At 40.1% G+C, this 16,510-nt stretch overlaps 1 protein-coding gene across 1 annotated transcript in view; it reads right to left on the bottom strand.

Annotated features, from left to right (window-relative positions):
• The window catches only part of DERA (deoxyribose-phosphate aldolase), a 121,871-nt gene extending 105,541 nt beyond the window's left edge, over nt 1-16,330 (bottom strand). The window contains exon 1 of the mRNA XM_080810599.1: nt 16,221-16,330. Coding sequence (XP_080666725.1) covers nt 16,221-16,251 — 31 coding nt within the window. The 5' untranslated portion in view covers nt 16,252-16,330. The remainder of the gene's footprint in view (nt 1-16,220) is intronic.
• Between the last annotated feature and the right edge of the window lie 180 nt (nt 16,331-16,510).

Genomic DNA, 16,510 nt, shown 5'->3' with positions numbered 1-16,510 from the left:
ACCGTCTCATGCTCTCTGGTAATGCCTTTATCTGTGTTCAAAAATATATTTAAACACACGCAGAAGGAGCTTGGCATGTAGGTGTACCCCTTAAGCAGCAGGCATCTAACATGTGCTAAATACCCTGCCTGTAAGCAGACAGGGCTCGAGTTGATATTGTCTTCCAAAACAAACAAACAAACCCCCGCTACATTATGGAGCACAGTGATTGCCAACACTGCCTGGGAATATTTGTTTCAAACTGAATCTGAGTGGTATTCACCACCTGCTGGGTGCTGATTCAAAACACGGCTTCCCCCAGCACCTCATCTCCTTCTGCAGTGTTTCCTCAGCAAGTTCTTTCATGGCACAGGTTTTGACAAGGTGGCTGATTTTCCCGGTGCTTTCAGATGCTCTGTGACAAGTCATCAGAAACTTTAAGCCCCACCGCCCCTCCTTACACAAAGTCATTAGATGTGCCAACTCCGAAGTTGGTCTGAGTGAGCTCCAGGATAAAAACATGGCGGCCACGTTCATCTGGAAGCATTTCCCCCTGGAGGTGCACCCCAGGTACCCTGGACTTCCCGCAGCCAGCTCCTCGGGGCCGGGGGGACCCGAAGCAGCCATGGAAGTCATGCAACTGTGTCAGCTCTCTAGGGAAGCTGGGTCTTGTCCTGTTTTCACAGAGAAGGCTACTCCTGTCTGCAGGCAGAATTTAAGAGCTGGAGAAGGCTGAGAGACTTGACTTGAGGTCGACTGGACAAAACACAGAGTGGCCAGAAGAGAAAACGGTGGGATTTCAGGTATAGCCAGAAGGCCCCCCCCCATTACCCAATATTCCCTAAGGGTAAATATGTCAAATTACACAATTAAAGTATCACTCCTTGGTACTTATTAAAGCTAGCTTTCCCAGGAACATGTAGCTCTTGACGCCATCAGTCTCTCAAACATGAGTGGGAAGTGTATTTTCTGTTCTCCCAGTGTTTGAACAAGGAGAAGGGTACCCTGAAAGTAGACCCCTCAGAGGTGTGTAAGGTGTGCAACAAGAGGCTTGTGCACCCAGAGGCAAAATGTCCCCTGCTTCATAAGGAGTATCCCCGACACCAGCTGACTCTCAGTTACTCAGGGATTAATGATCCAAACAGGTGGATCTACGCCCCTGGCCTTTTCCCGTTCTCATTGCTTGCCCATGGCATGTCCAGCATATAGTCCAAAATGTAGTTCTACAACAACAGAGTGTTTTTCTAGAGATATACATCAAAGTTGTAGGGGCAAAATGGCATGATGTCATTTTGAGTTTAAGTTACTACAGCAAAAAAGGAGGGCTAGTAGAGCACATGTGGCAACATTGATTTCTGTTGTAACTGGGGGACAGGTATATGAGTTCATTACCCTAATCTCTCCACTTCTGTGAATGTTTGAAAACCTTCATAATTAAAAGGTTAAAAAGAATCAATTGGTCCATCAATATATATTTATTAAGAATCCTCCAGGAGCCCAATATAGAACTGGTGACATGAGATAACAGTAAACCACTGCTTAGAAAGAAAAGCAGGCAGGCTTCAAATTTACCTTTCCGGCATGTTGCCAGGAATCAAAGAGCAAGGAAAGGAAAGGGCTCTGATCCATGAATAGGGATTTCACAGCATCCGCAGATGGTGTTCGTGCACACGACTCGTTAGGAGAGCCCAGCAGCATTTCCCAGACAAGGCTCCTCATCTGGATCAGAGAATTAAAAAAATGATCTGAATGACTATTTTCTCATTCTGCCCCATGGAGAATACCCTTCTGGATGCACCAGAGAGAACTTAATTCGTGATGATATAATGGATGCCTTAGGGCAGTAAGGCTCAATTCTCATGTAGAACCCCAACTGCAGAAGGCTACTAGAACCTCCTCCAGAACCCTCCTGCTCTTAGTTTATTTATTCACATTTCTAGTAACCCTGAGGCTCTTGTCTCAAGCACATTAGAAATAGCAAACAAATCAGAAGGTAGGAACCTCTACAGAAGAGTGATCACAGAAGAGAAATTTAAAAGTTTATTAAAAATGCACTCAGTGAACCAAAAAAGCAAAGCAGCCTCACCACCTAATGAGAGGAAAGTAGCTCTAAAAGCCTCATGAGTCCATTTATGCCTTTTATACTAGAAGTTAGTATTTACTGAGTACTTACAATCTGAGAACTCACAAGGAGTTACATGCTTGCAACGATGATCCTCCAAGCCCCCCAAAACTCTTAAATTCTACTCAGTGTACTCTCCATCAGACAGGAACTAAACCTTCAGAGTTCTAGTGCTCCATGGGATAAGTCTGGGGAATTTTTATTTCCTTCTTTATATTTAAGAATTTTCAAAAACTTGTATAGTGACTGTGTATTGCCTTTGTAAGTAGACCAAAACATCTTTTAAAGATACTTAATTTTACATAAATCTCGTCCCAGGTGACATAAGTTTTAAACATGTTAAATACTCCACAGTGATCCATTCTCCAAAGTTCACGGATAGGTATGCATCTTATATAGTAGTCATTGTCCTTGGTGTTAATGAAAATGTGTAAAAATGGTGAGAAGAGAACTTATAGAGAAAAAAAATCAAAATAATTAAGGGTTAATAGCTATCAAACAAGAGGAGTAAGTTTCCATAGAAGGGGGCAGAGGATCGGGCTTGACCTGGGCAGAGGCGGGTAGAGGTAAGAGGAACAGGCCAAATGACCCAGGATCCTCAAAGAAAGAACAGAAGCATTGGAATTTGCACACCAGACGATAAAAAACCACAGTAAGTTCCTAGAATGCGACAATGCTTCTTCATTCATTCCATTTAATAAATGCTGATTAAAAACAAATTACTTACATCATGAAAAGTACTGTTCTAAGTGCAAGGAAGGATACAGAGACCTAACAAACACAGATCCTACCCTCAAATGGCTTATTAATAAAGTATCATGACAACATATAAACACAAGATGGAAATCAGTAGGTACCGGAAGAGAAGGCAGAGGACCTCAGCAGATGGTGAAGAACAGTCCAATAGAGGAAACAAAGACTCTTCGGAGGGAAGATAAAATAATGAACACAGTATTTTAGGGCTGCCTGGGTGGCTCAGTCATTGAGTATCTGCCTTTGGCTCAGGTCATGATCCCAGGGTCCTGGGACAGAATCCTGCACTGGGCTCCCTGCTCTGTGGTAAGCCTATTTCTCCCTCTCCCTCTCTCACTGCTTGTGTTCCCTCTCTCACTGTCTCTCTCTCTCTCTCTCTCTCTCTCTCTCTGTCAAATAAATTAATAAAATCTTAAAAAACAAACAAACAGTATTTTAGGAAGATTACTGGAATAATGGCTACCATCTATCAGTCACTTATCAAGTTAAGGGTTATCCAATAGTATTTCTCATTGAATATGATACTAACTCTGCCACGCAGGCATTAGTTCCATTTGACAGATGGGGAAACTGACATTCAGAGATGAAATCACTTGTCCAAGGTCACTCAGGACACGTTAAGGCTAAGATTCAAACACAGGTCTCTATGATTTTATACCCAACTTACTTCTAGAATGCTTTACATACAATCAGTAGAGTCAGGAACACATTTACTTAATTTCAACTATTCGACATATAATCTTAACGAAATTTAACAGACATTTCTATTTTCAGTCTTGTGAGATGTCCTCTCTAGCTAAACCCATTCACTACTTCCTGAGAGCACTATTTTGCTGTCCCCACTAACTCAAGTATTTCCTTTGACTAAAGATAGAGGTTATGTTAATTTGATTGAGTAGGGGTATATACTTCTCATGAAATGGAAGTACATCTCAAAGAAACCAAATAATCAAAATAGAAAATCTAAGAAGATAAATGTAATTTGTTCTGTGTGAACAAACAAAAAAAAGTTGAGCCGAATATAGATTTTTCCTGGGGCCGATAAGACAGACCAAACGTGGAGAAATCAGCTACGAGGCCACCACTGTGATTTAGATATGTCACAGAACAAGCCGAGCATAGGAATAAAAGAGAGGAAAAAGGGGTGAATCCACAAGATATTTTTTATGGAAGATACAGTGAGACTATAATCAATATTCTGCCATGCAGAGGAATAAATACAAAATAAAAGGCTCTGCCTACATAAAGATTTATGAAGTCAAGACGTACACTCATGAAACATCTAGAGAGAAAGAAAATATGTATTCAATCATGTTCAATCATCAGAGAAGGGGGGAAAGGGGAATGTAAAACAATCACTAGAACTTAGAGCCTCAAAAGCCAGAGAGGACTGTGATGGCCAAGGGAAGAATAAAAACGTATGAATTCCAAGCACAGAGAACATCATAGACCTATGATTCCACAGAATAGTCATTCTAAGTAATGACCAGAAGATTCAAAAGTTCAGAACTGGAAGGATTCTCAGAGATGTTTCTGATTTTTTGTTTAATTTTTTAAACAGACTTCATTTTTTTTTAAATTTAAACTTTATTTTTTCAGTGTTCCAAGATACATCGTTTGTGCACCACACCCAGTGCTCCATTTGTTAGGGAAGTTTAGGTTCACAGCAAAATTGAGCAGAAGGTACACAGACTGCCCATCTCCCTCTGCCTCATACATGCACAGCCTACCCCCATTATCAACATCCCCCACCAGAGCTGGACAGAGGTACAACCGAGGAGCCTCCATCATGTAAGCCAGTACACTGACATCCCCTGCCCGAGATCCCAGGACCAGATGCAGAGGTAGGAAAAATGCTGAAGTCCTGATCCTACATTCTTCCCAAATAAACCAAAATGCATTCAGTGAGGCATACATGGCCAAGTAGATTCCCACCATTCATCCCACAGGATACCAAATTTCAATTTGGTCTGTAAAAGTAACCACAGTCATGTACAAAAACAACTTTGTTTCAGGAGCACTGTTGGCATCGATGCCTGTTGCCTAGACACTTCATGCTAATCACTATGCCCCCCCCTCCACCGTTTCTCTATATTATGTAATTACCAAGGGAATACCACAACCAATCAAACACAGTATCCATCTATAGATTGAAACAGATTTTTTTTCTTCCTGAAGCCAGATCTATGGAGGTGTATTCACTCACAGAAATCTGGATCAGATCTTTGCCTATGTGAATAGATTTCCCACAGTATTTTAAAATGATAGTCTAAAGGTTAATAAGCCAATCTTGACTGGTTCATCATTTGAAACAGGGCAGCTGCATACGGTGATGACGAGCAAAGTTGCTATGGGTATAGCAGTGAGCTTCCCCAGTGACTGTAGTTTGATTAAGGGAAGTTTCTCAAGGGCAGGGATTCCTAATTTCTACTGCTCTTGTGCCTTTCACAAAGACATGGAAAGTACAGAGTATACAGTAGGTACTCTCTCTCTCTCTATATATATACATATATATGTACATATATATGTGTGTATGTGTATACACCTGCTGAATAAAAGAATTTGAATTATAATAATAATTGTATCCTGAAGAGTCAAAAGTTGGGAAATAAAGAAAAAGCAATATGGGGCGCCTGGGTGGCACAGTCGGTTAAGCATCCAACTCTTGATCTCAGCTCAGGTCTTGATCTCAGGGTCCTGAGTTCAAGCATAGCATGGGGTGCATGCTGGGTGTGGAGCTTACTTTAAAAAAAAAAAAAAAAGGAAAAAACTCTGCTTATTAGGATAGAAGACTAAGATATGTTTCTTGTTTCTTCTTCGGAAAACTATCAGAAGCACTGAAATTTCTCCCCATACAGTAAAGAGAAAAAAATCTCCCTCAACACATCAAAACGTACAGAGCTTGAGCTACTTGGCCAAATATAAATATAACGAGAATTGTCACAACCTACCCTCCCACCGAATTCACAACACAAACTTAATTAATAATCTCCAAGGAAACATCAATATTTTCTTTTTTTTCCACCAAAAAATTAACTAAATCACTCTTCCTGGTAGATCACCTTGCATCTCCAGGTAATGAGAAATGTTTAGGTCTGTCTGCTCCAGTGCCTGAGAACACAGAGAAGATACACTCAGGTCAATTTCCAAAATCACCATGAAAAGCACTTATATTTCCCATTAGTCATTGGCATTATTTGAATAAAATATGCTCCTTTTCAGACACAATGCACTTTCAGTTAGGTGCAACCATGTACCTGCCTAACCCCCTTGATTGTTCCAAGATGCCTTCATGCTCATTTCTTTACTTCCTGCAATCAAAAAATAATAGGCTAATTTCTGCTCAAACTTGCTTACAGAAATGTTGCTAGCCAAATATCAAAAATATGATAAAGTAATTAAATGTAAAAAAGTGACAGAGGATTTGTTAAAAATAATTTAGAGTAATTGAAGATTCTCTGACTCTGTAATTAATCTGGGTTACTCTACAATTTCCTTAAGGGTTCTGAAGTGTTCACAGGAACCCTCTGGGGAGCTTGGGAAAATGCAGATTCCTGGGCTTCTCCCGCTGCTATGGATTCTTAAAGCTACTGAGGGGCTCAGAAATGTTCATTCAAGGATCTCAACATCTGAGATGAGGGGTCTGCATACCTTGAGTACTCTGGACACCTAGTTTAGTGTCAAATATTAAATCTGAACGAAACTTCACACACACACACACACACACACACACACACACACACACACACACACTCCTACCCTGTGGCCATGGGGACAGGAGTGTGTCCAATAGGTGTTCAGTTGAAAAGCTTATCCAAATCTGGATTACAAGAGTAGTTAATTCCGATATTCTTACCAGACTCCAAAGACCGCAATCTTGACATCATTAACCACATTCCAAAAGAACCAAAGCACCAGTTAAGTGGCAGTCTTTCAGGAAGTAATTACCAGAAGCTACTCTTATCTCAGACTTTGCTTTAGGGGAGGAAGACCTGACTATACAAAGAAAGTCAGAAGTTGCAGCCAGTGTCTCAACATTTTAAAAATTCTGTAGAGTTTGCTGGAGCTGAGATGAAACATTTATCCTTCTCTTGCAACCACTTTGGTTTCCAGGGGACTGACTTACAGCTGAGGCAAGCTGACGAGAGGCACAGCCGTTAGACACACACACAACACGCACCAAAGTTAACTGAAAAATTTCAAAGTGCCTTTTTATGTCTTTAACTCAAAGACTAACACATTTCAAGGTGACCCAATCCTCAAGTGACAGACAGTGTTTTAAAAGGGCAGAGCTCTCCACTTAAACAATTTCGAGTGACATGTTTAAATCACATCCTCAAGGGCTCTATCTGCTGTCCTATTTACTAGTCTTTCTTTCCTGGCAGAGGCATCCCATTTTAAGTGAGCGCCTGAAGTTCATCTTCCTTCCTAACAATTAAAATCCGCAGGGCTTAGATGCTTAAAAAAAATTATTTTAACTTAAGAGGCACCATGGAGGACTTTCGATTATTTAATTACACGACCAACCCTGATTATTACTTTATAGTTTTTTTTCCCATTTATCAGAACAGCATCAGAATAATAAAAGACAGCCTCATCAACACTCACAAACAGTAGAAGACTCATAAGGTAAAAAAGCGTTCATAAAAGGATGCCCAATTTAAAATCTAAAAATATACATAATCGTTATATTGACTGTGTATGTATTTCATACACAGAAGAGGAAGGATTGTCTTCTTTCTTCACTAAAATATTACTCTTAGCCCTTATAAGAGAATGAGAAGATTACACTAGAAATCTAAAAATTGGGCTCCTACAGTTAACGAAACACACCATACTGGTTTTACTCAATACCTCTGCAGAAACGACGCCCTGTCAAAAATATCCCCTCCCCTAAACTGTCTGTGAATTTCTCTGTATCTCTGCAAACTGACTACTTCTCCGTAATGATTTACAGGACTATCTCCCTTAGTTGATTGGGAGCTCCAGGGAGAGCAGAGAACAGGTAATTCTTACTTTGAAATCCCAGCCATTACTATAAGCATCCCGAAACAAGTGCCATGAACAGCAGGCACTTCACATATTTTGTTTTTTTAAAAAACTGTAGAAATGTATAATATATAAGATTAATTTTTAAATAAATAAATAAATTTTAAAAATGTATTCTGGTCCCCCCTTCCCTTTCTGACCATTGTCTGGAGAGGGCAGGGTAGGGGGAGGATAAGCAAGGTTTTTATTATAGAGAGAGATATAGATAGATGATAATTCAATAAATATAGAGTAAATGTGTGTGTGTGTGTGTGTGTGTAGTACATACATTATCTAGCTCTGCCAAGTGGGAGGCTTGGGAACAGAGACACTCCATTTACCATGAGCAGACCAACTGCCCAGATCTTGGCTTCTAAATACCATTATCCATCAGAAGAAACACTCCTTGGAGAAATGGCTGGCTCTGGGGCTAGGGCAGGGAAAGTATAAAATAAGCCTGGATGCGAAGCTGGAAAATGAGAAAGTACTTAAAAGTAATGGTCATAGGGCGACTGGGTGGCTCAGTGGGTTAAACCTCTGCCTTTGGCTCAGGTCATGATCTCAGGATCCTGGGATCAAGTCCCACATAGGGCTCTCTGCTCAGCAGGGAGCCTGCTTCCCCCTCTCTCTCTGCCTGCCTCTCTGCCTACTGTGATCTCTCTCTCTGTCAAATAAATAAATAAAATCTTAAAAAAAAAAAAAAAAGTAACGGTCATGTCAAAAAGAGAGAGAAGCCAGGCTAAAGGGGCTCCCATTACCAAAATCGGAAATGATCTGAATATTAAGTAATAATAGTAATAATTATGACCCATTGGGAAGATACGAAACCTCAAATACATACTAATATAAACAAGCAAACATAAACAAATTGGAAGTTTGCAGAGACAGGATATTTAAATAGTTGCAAAGCATCACCCCACAGGGGAGCCTGGGTGGCTCAGCAAGTTAACTCTTGATTTAAGCTAAGGTCTTGATCTCGGGGTTATAAATTGAAGCCCTCCATTTGTTAAAAAAGAACAACAACAAAAAAAAGTACACCCCCACAAAATACATACTAATCACAAAGATTAAAAACTAACTTTACTGTGGGAAGGCTCGCAGATACCACCTTAACTGAGTGATCAAAATGAGCGTCATCCATGAGACAAATCAAAATCGTGTGCTTACCTAAGAGGATGCAACAAGAAGAACACAGATCTGTTCTGTGATATTCCTACCAAAAATGCATAACCTACATCTAACCACGAAAAAACAATGCAGACAGAAACCGAGGAACATTCTACAAAGCAACTGGCCTATAGATTGCAAAAGTGTGAAGACCCCGCAAGTCAATCAAAGACTAATGATTCCTTACTGAAGAAGACTAAAGACATAGGACGAAGGCAACATGTGATTCTGAGCTGGATTTTTTTTTTTTATTAAAGTACATTATTTGAACAACTGGCTACACTTGAATGAAATTCACGGACTGGATGGTAATAATACATCAATGTTAATGTTCTCATTATATTTATTTATTTATTTATTTTTAAAGATTTTATTTATTTATCTGACAGACAGAGATCACAAGCAGGCAGAGAGGCAGGCAGAGAGAAAGGAGGAAGCAGGCTCCCTGCTGAGCAGAGAGCCTGATGTGGGCAGGGCTCGATCCCAGGACCCTGGGATCATGACCAGAGCCGAAAGCAGAGGCTTTAACCCACTGAGCCACCCAGGCGCCCCAAAGTTCTCATTTTAATGGCTGCGATGCCGTTGTAGCCATTGAGAAACAGATCCTTGATGAAATATTCAAACATCCAGAAGTAGTGACACATCATGTCAGTTGGCCATTTTTCTCAAATGGTTCAGAGGAAAAAGATCTTTCTACTATCCTTACAACTTTCCTAAAAGTTTGAGGCTGTTTTAAAGTTAAAAGAAAAAAGTATAGCAAAAAAATATATATATATTTTTTGTTATTCTGGTTTATATTCCATATTTAATGGGATAATAAATTCATCATTACCAATATCGTAATTACATAAAAATAATTACTTTCATGTTACCTTTCTTTCCTAGCACCTAGAATATTGTGAACATGTGCATAAGCACACATGCATACATGCACATGCATGCGTACAGGTGACCCCCCCCCACACACACATGTAGCTATGGTACAGAGAACTTTCAACCAGAAGTTCTGGATTTGAATCCTGACCTCAACTCTTACTATGAAACATTAAACAACTTACTTATGCTCTCAATGCTTTAGTTTTCTCATCAATGAGATAATTAATACTTTTCCACAAAGGATTACCAGAATTAAAAGGGAAAATCTTTGGAAAATTACCCCATTAAACCTAAAAAATATATACATACGTTAAGTATTAAGGAGAAAAAGTAACTGGATTCAGATATAAAATTCACACTAACTTAAAATATTGTACAATTCAATTTTAATGTTAAAAAAATCACAAGTTAACTCCACTTGGGCAACTCTCTGCAGAAATCTATAAATTTTTAAATTCCGTTCTTACTTAACCTGAGCTACAGCCAAATTTTCACATGCCATCTAATAAAGAATATGCTACCCTACTGTTTTTAAGCAGGGATTGACTTTTGCAACTCAAAGACAGATTTTAACATCCTTCTGTCTCACTAACTAGCTAAATGGAATTCTTCAAGGGTGATTTATGTCATTTCTCCCCTAAAATCTATAGATGCCTTAAACTGTTTGCCTTGTTTACAATTAAAGAGATTTCAGTTCTCAGGAAACTACAGAGGTCTTAGAAATCCAAAAAACAAAATGAATAAAATTCATCTCAAATCAACAAAATAAAATAGTTACAAATTTTCAGTATTTTTTTTTTTAAAGATTGTATTAATTTCACAGAGAGAGAGAGAGCAAGCAAGCATAAGCAAGGGGAGCAGCAGAGGGAAAGGGAGAAGCAGACTCCTCGCTGAGCAGGAAGCCAGAAGTGGGACTGGGTCCCAGGACCCTGGGATCATGACTGGAGCTGAAGTCAGATGCTTAACCGACTGAGCCACCCAGGTGCTCCAAATTCTTAGTATTTATCTTCTTTCCTTCTTATTTTTTTTAATCTTAAGATAACATCAAGAGACAGGATTGGTTCTTAAACCCAGCAAGCCAAGGTAAGCCTAAAGAGAGCTGGAGTTTTTATAAAAAATACAGAGACAAGAAAAAGAAATAAAAAAACCTAAAACCCCTTTACTCTGATCACTTGGCAATTACTCCCAGGTCCTCACCCCATGATGCCCTGAGGCACATCAGCATATCTACATAAAGAATTCCCAGGAGCACCTGGGTGGCAAGGTTGGTTGAGCATCCAAATCTTGGTTTCAGCTCATGTCATTATATCATGGGTCGTGGGATCAAGCCCTACCCTGGGCTCCCTGGTCAGTGGGGAATCTGAGATTCTCTCCCTCTGCCCCCTCCCTTGCTCTCTCTCTCTTGCTCTCTCTCTCAAATGAATAAATAAATCTTAAAAAAAAAAAAAAAAGTTCCCAGAGAAAGGATGGTTTTAACATGTCATTCCAGAAAATTTCTTACTCAGTAACATGTAAAACTACTCTCCTAACATGCCAAAGACTGGATATTTCCATTCTCTCTGAAGATAAACTTCATCTTCTCTGACACAAATCACAGTGGTTAAGATGTGGATTACTGGCGGGGGGGGGGGGGGGGGGCGGGCACCTGGTGGGCTCAGTTGTACAGCACTTGAGTCTTCATCTTGGCATCATGAGTTCAAGCCCCACAATGGGCACAGAGTTTACTTTTTAAAAAAAAAAGGAAAAAAAGAAGAAAGAAAGAAAAAGGTTAAAAAAAAAAATGTGGCTTATTGTAAGAAAAGACACAGGCAAAACCTAAGAGAGTCACCAGCTGTTGACTTGCCTTCTCTTGTATTACAGATTGAGTGCCCCCAACTAGCACCCAGAGACCACCTGTGGTGGTGAAGCAGGCAGTGTCAGCACCAAACCACCTAGGTTTGAATTCTGGCTCTGCTGCATCAGCACTGCCTAAGCTCTGCCTAACTGGTTTTTGGCAAGTTACTTAAACCCCTCTGTGCCTCAAAAAAAAAAAAAAAAAAAAAAAAAAAAAAAACCCTCTGTGCCTCAGTTTGCCCATCTGTAAAAAGGGCATCATAATAGAATCTTCACAGGGCCGTTGTGAAGAGTAATTGAGATAACAAAAAAATGTATTCAACACAAGGCCCGGGCACATAGCTGGAACTCTATGTTAACTACTATCTTTGTACCTAGCATCTAGGCACAGTGTCTGGCACATGGCCGGTATTAAAGAATTATTCTCAAGCACCCTGTGCTTGGCCTAACTTTAAGATTTAAAATTTCATTCCAAATATTTTTTTAAGAATTGTTTAAAGATAACTTTGCAGTGGAAAAAATCACTATTACCAAAATCTACATTCTACATCAAAGTTATGCTTTAGCAGGAGGGGCAAAAATGAGCTCCCTATATTCTTGGTTCTTATCTAAGTTCCTCAAGGGAAAATAAAAGTTATAATGTAAGAAGACAGAACATTTGGTTATCACAACCCATTTAAGGTACAGTTTAGGCATATCTATCTGATTTCTTAGACAGACAAAAATAAATGAAAAATAACTGCTTATCACATTTGCAATCATTTTAATTGTAGCTCTGGCGTGATGCCCAGCTCCTGAATCAGACCCAGGTCTGTGAAAGCAGGAACTATCCTTGTCCATTTTGTGTCCAAGGTAATACTACCCGGGGCACAACGGGTACTCAATAGCTACTTTTTGAATGAATAAATGTGCTTCATAAAATACAAAATCCATCATGGTTTGGCAACTAGCCAAGGCTAATCTCCTTTATTTGTGTTTTAAACAAATAAGCTACTCTTTCTGTTTGTTCTGACCTGCACTACAGAGAGTACCTCCCCAGAGTAAAATAATCTTCATATTCCTCAGGAATCATGGTCCCTGATCATTCCAATTGAGGACATATGCCTAAACCCACCTCTTCTTAATGCTATACAGGAAAGCCAGAGAATTGTCTCTATCCCTCCAAACTAAAATTCAGCTTGCAATTACTTTTTTTGTTATTGTTTTTCAGAGAACTTTGAAATTTTTCTTTCTGTACACAAGAGCTTACAGATACAGATACTGAGTAGGGAGATCCTTAGAAGTCACCTAATACAATAGCCCCATTCTCCAGATGCCTCCAAAGAAAATCACATTTGAAAGGAAGCCACATAGTCAACATCCTTCATAAGCCTCTTGACACAAAAGTAACAAATTTAAATTTTAATAATATTCAGAAAAGAGGAAGGTGTTCATCCACCAGCACCTGTCTACACAGAAGGTCTAGGTGGATGCCCCAGTTCTCCTAACCAAGGAGTAGTTCTAAATTCATTTGTTCATTCAACAGACATGTTTGAGGGCCTCTGGTGTGGTAGACACTATTCTAGGTGCCTGAGACACGTCAGTGAGCAAAAAGAAAGATCACTGCCTGTGCTGTAGCTACATTTTAGGCAAAACTCTGGAGGTGCCTAGGAAGATAAAGAACATAGGTCCATTTTAATAGAATACATAGGGCAGGAAGCGTTCCATAGCACCATGAGATCATTAAGCTAGTGGTTCTCAAACTTGGGTGTGCTTCAGAACCCCCCAGAGGACTGATCAATACTCAGAAGGCCCAACCCCACCCCAGAGCTTCCGATTCATTAAGATCTCAACAAGGCCTGAGAATTTACATTTCTAATATGCTCTCATACACTGTCAACGCTGCTAGTCCAGGAAGCAAACTTTGACAACCACTGACCTACTTGGAAACAAATCAAGTAGCTTGGCGAGAGCCATAGGCTACTCAATACCAGGCCCAGATTTAGGGGGCTTTCCCCCCTTTAGACTCCAAACTGATTAAGCTTTTATGAGGATACAGCTGTCACTTATCCACTTAAGGCAAACACTGCCCAATGAAAAAGGTTTTTTAGCTTTATGCTTGAGGTGGAGAAAATCAGAAAAGAATGTTTTAAGTATAAAACACCTTAAGCAGACAGCACTGATCACTAAACACGGACATAAAAATTAACATTAAAGTTAGAGGATTTGTTCTTTCTTTCCCATATCAAAATGCCATGATAAAAGAATGTTTTCCCTAAAGGGTCTTATCATGAGGGTGAGGTTCAGTCTCAAATGAGCCTATTTATTTTTAAAAAGTCTAATAACTAGAACTATATACACTAAAATATAAATAACTGACTGGATTAGTAATAATTTTAGTCTTTTTGTGCTAATTGTATTTTCTAACATTTTTACAATAAACGTGAATTCCTTTTGTAACAAGGGAATACAAGTTAATTTCTTTAAAAAAGCAGTGACCATGTTTACTCAAAAAGACTTTTAATTAGAAAATTATAAAAGGCATCAGTTAATATACTGCATAAATTAATACTGAATGATTTTTCCCCAGTACATAAATAATTCAAATAACTTATTTTACATTTTAGGCTAAACCTCTGTCTGGATTAATGATTAATATCAGAGAAGGAAAAAATCCTTGAAATTTATCTGATTTTATTTAAACAAAGAGAATAAAACAAAACTATGATCCTTTAAATAGCTGCATAAAAATCAAATTTACTATTATTCTATATAGCAATTGTTTTTTATCTTTACTGTTACTTTAACAAATGTAGGGATGTGATGCTAATTCTAATAAAGAAAGCAAAATGTCATGTGTCGATTATGCTAATTAAAAAAATAAAGTAAAAATGGGGGCGCCTGGGTGGCTCAGTGGGTTGAAGTCTCTGCCTTCAGCTCAGGTCATGATCTCAGGGTCCTGGGATCCAACCCTGCATTGGGCTCTCTGCTCGGCAGGGAGCCTGCTTCTCCCTCTCTCTCTGCCTGCCTCTCTGCCTACTTGTGATCTCTGTCAAATAAATAAATAAAATCTTTTTAATAAATAAATAAATAATAAAAAATTTAAAAAGAAAGTAAAAATCGCTTCAATTGTATTTCTTGAAAAACAATAAACAAATGTTTAAGTTTTGGAAAAAAGAGTGGAGTGTCCTCAATCTGTACAAAGTTAGAGAGCCACATCCCTGAAAATACCAAGGTAAGACCTATACTCAATTCCTGTACCCCATTCACTTTCTGGACCTCCTAATCTAGGGAATACTCATTTATTACCAAAGTCCACATTTCAGGGATACAACTAGAATTTAAAACATAATCTGCTAAAGGGCAATGACTAAAGGAGAATCAATTTGGTGAAGAAATCAAGTGTATTTATAAAGACACATGGTTACCATTTAACAAAAGTTCTGGACTACCTCTTAAGTGTAGACGATTTCATCAGGATAGTCACTTTCAAAGGAAAAAAAGTGCCTTGTATGTATTACATAGAATCATAACTGATTTTCTGAAAATCAGGCCTAAAACCAGAATTCTATACCCATACTATTATTAACTCTTCCTAGTTACCCACAAAGTACCAAACACTTTAAATCCTTTCATTTGATCTCCAAATCGACCTTAGAAGTACAACCATTTTACAGATTAAGAAATTTAAGCACAGAGTGATCAAGTAATTTACCCAAAGTCACACAGCTAAAATGAAGATCCAGGATACAGATATTCCAGCTGTAATACTTAAACAGAGAGCCTTAACCTCTGGCTCTGATTATGGGTCTCATGTTTGAATTACAGAGTTTTTACATTTTAGGAAATCAGAACTAAATTTTTCTTGCCAGTCATATTTGATAATACCAGTAAAATGAAAAATGATGAAATAATCCAGGCGCTTTCACAAATCTCTGTACTTCTAAAATCATACACAATTTACAGTGAGTTATACAGCACAGCGATCTGACAACTTTTCCACCAGCACCGACGTTTTAGGGGTACGGCTGTGGTAAGATTATCTACGGAAATCCAGCATTAAATCGCACAGGGGTTCCATTGAGCGGGTAAAGAAGGTTTTTATCTTGTTTTATTTGGATTGGGGTTTTTTGTTTGTTTGGGGGTTCGAGGGTTTGGGGGTTTTGTTTTTGGAGTTTGTTCTGTGCAACCAGGGAGCTAGAAGGTGAATGACTTAAGCTGGAAAATGAGAAGTCGAATCCTTTCCTATGTCTTCCGCTCACCACACAAGGCCTGGGTGCCAATGTGCACAAGAGTTCCCAAGTCGGCCGACTGGCCTTTGCTCGGGGTGGGGGCGGACCGACCTGACGCCGCCGCTTCCCGCCAGGGCGAGCACCCCCGGCAGCCAACCCCAGGGCACCGGGCGGCGGCGAGCCCCGCGAGCGGCGGACGGCGGCGGCGGGAGGCGAGGGAGACGGGCGGGGACGACCCGCGGGGCCCTTACCCAGCTCCGTGCCCCGGTTGCGCGCGGACATGGTGCGGGCCGCTGCAGCAGTCGCCGGCTCCTCTCCGCCCAGCAACCCGCGTCCAGCCCTTCCTGCTTCCCGCCCGCCTCTCGGCGTCGCTGCGCTCGCCCCGCCCCGCTCCCTCTGGGGGCAGGGCCGTGGACCTCAGTCCCCACGTCCGACCTCGGTCTCCGGGTGCGGCCTCGGTTCGCGGCTCTGCGGAGAGGTCCTGCCGCCCCTCTCCTACCCTCCGCCCCCAGCTGTGGGACTCGAGCACTGGCTCCCGAAA

Source organism: Martes martes (assembly GCF_963455335.1).
Source record: "Martes martes genome assembly, chromosome: 8".
Lineage (NCBI taxonomy): Eukaryota > Metazoa > Chordata > Mammalia > Carnivora > Mustelidae > Martes > Martes martes.
This window is presented reverse-complemented; position numbering and strand designations above follow the sequence as displayed.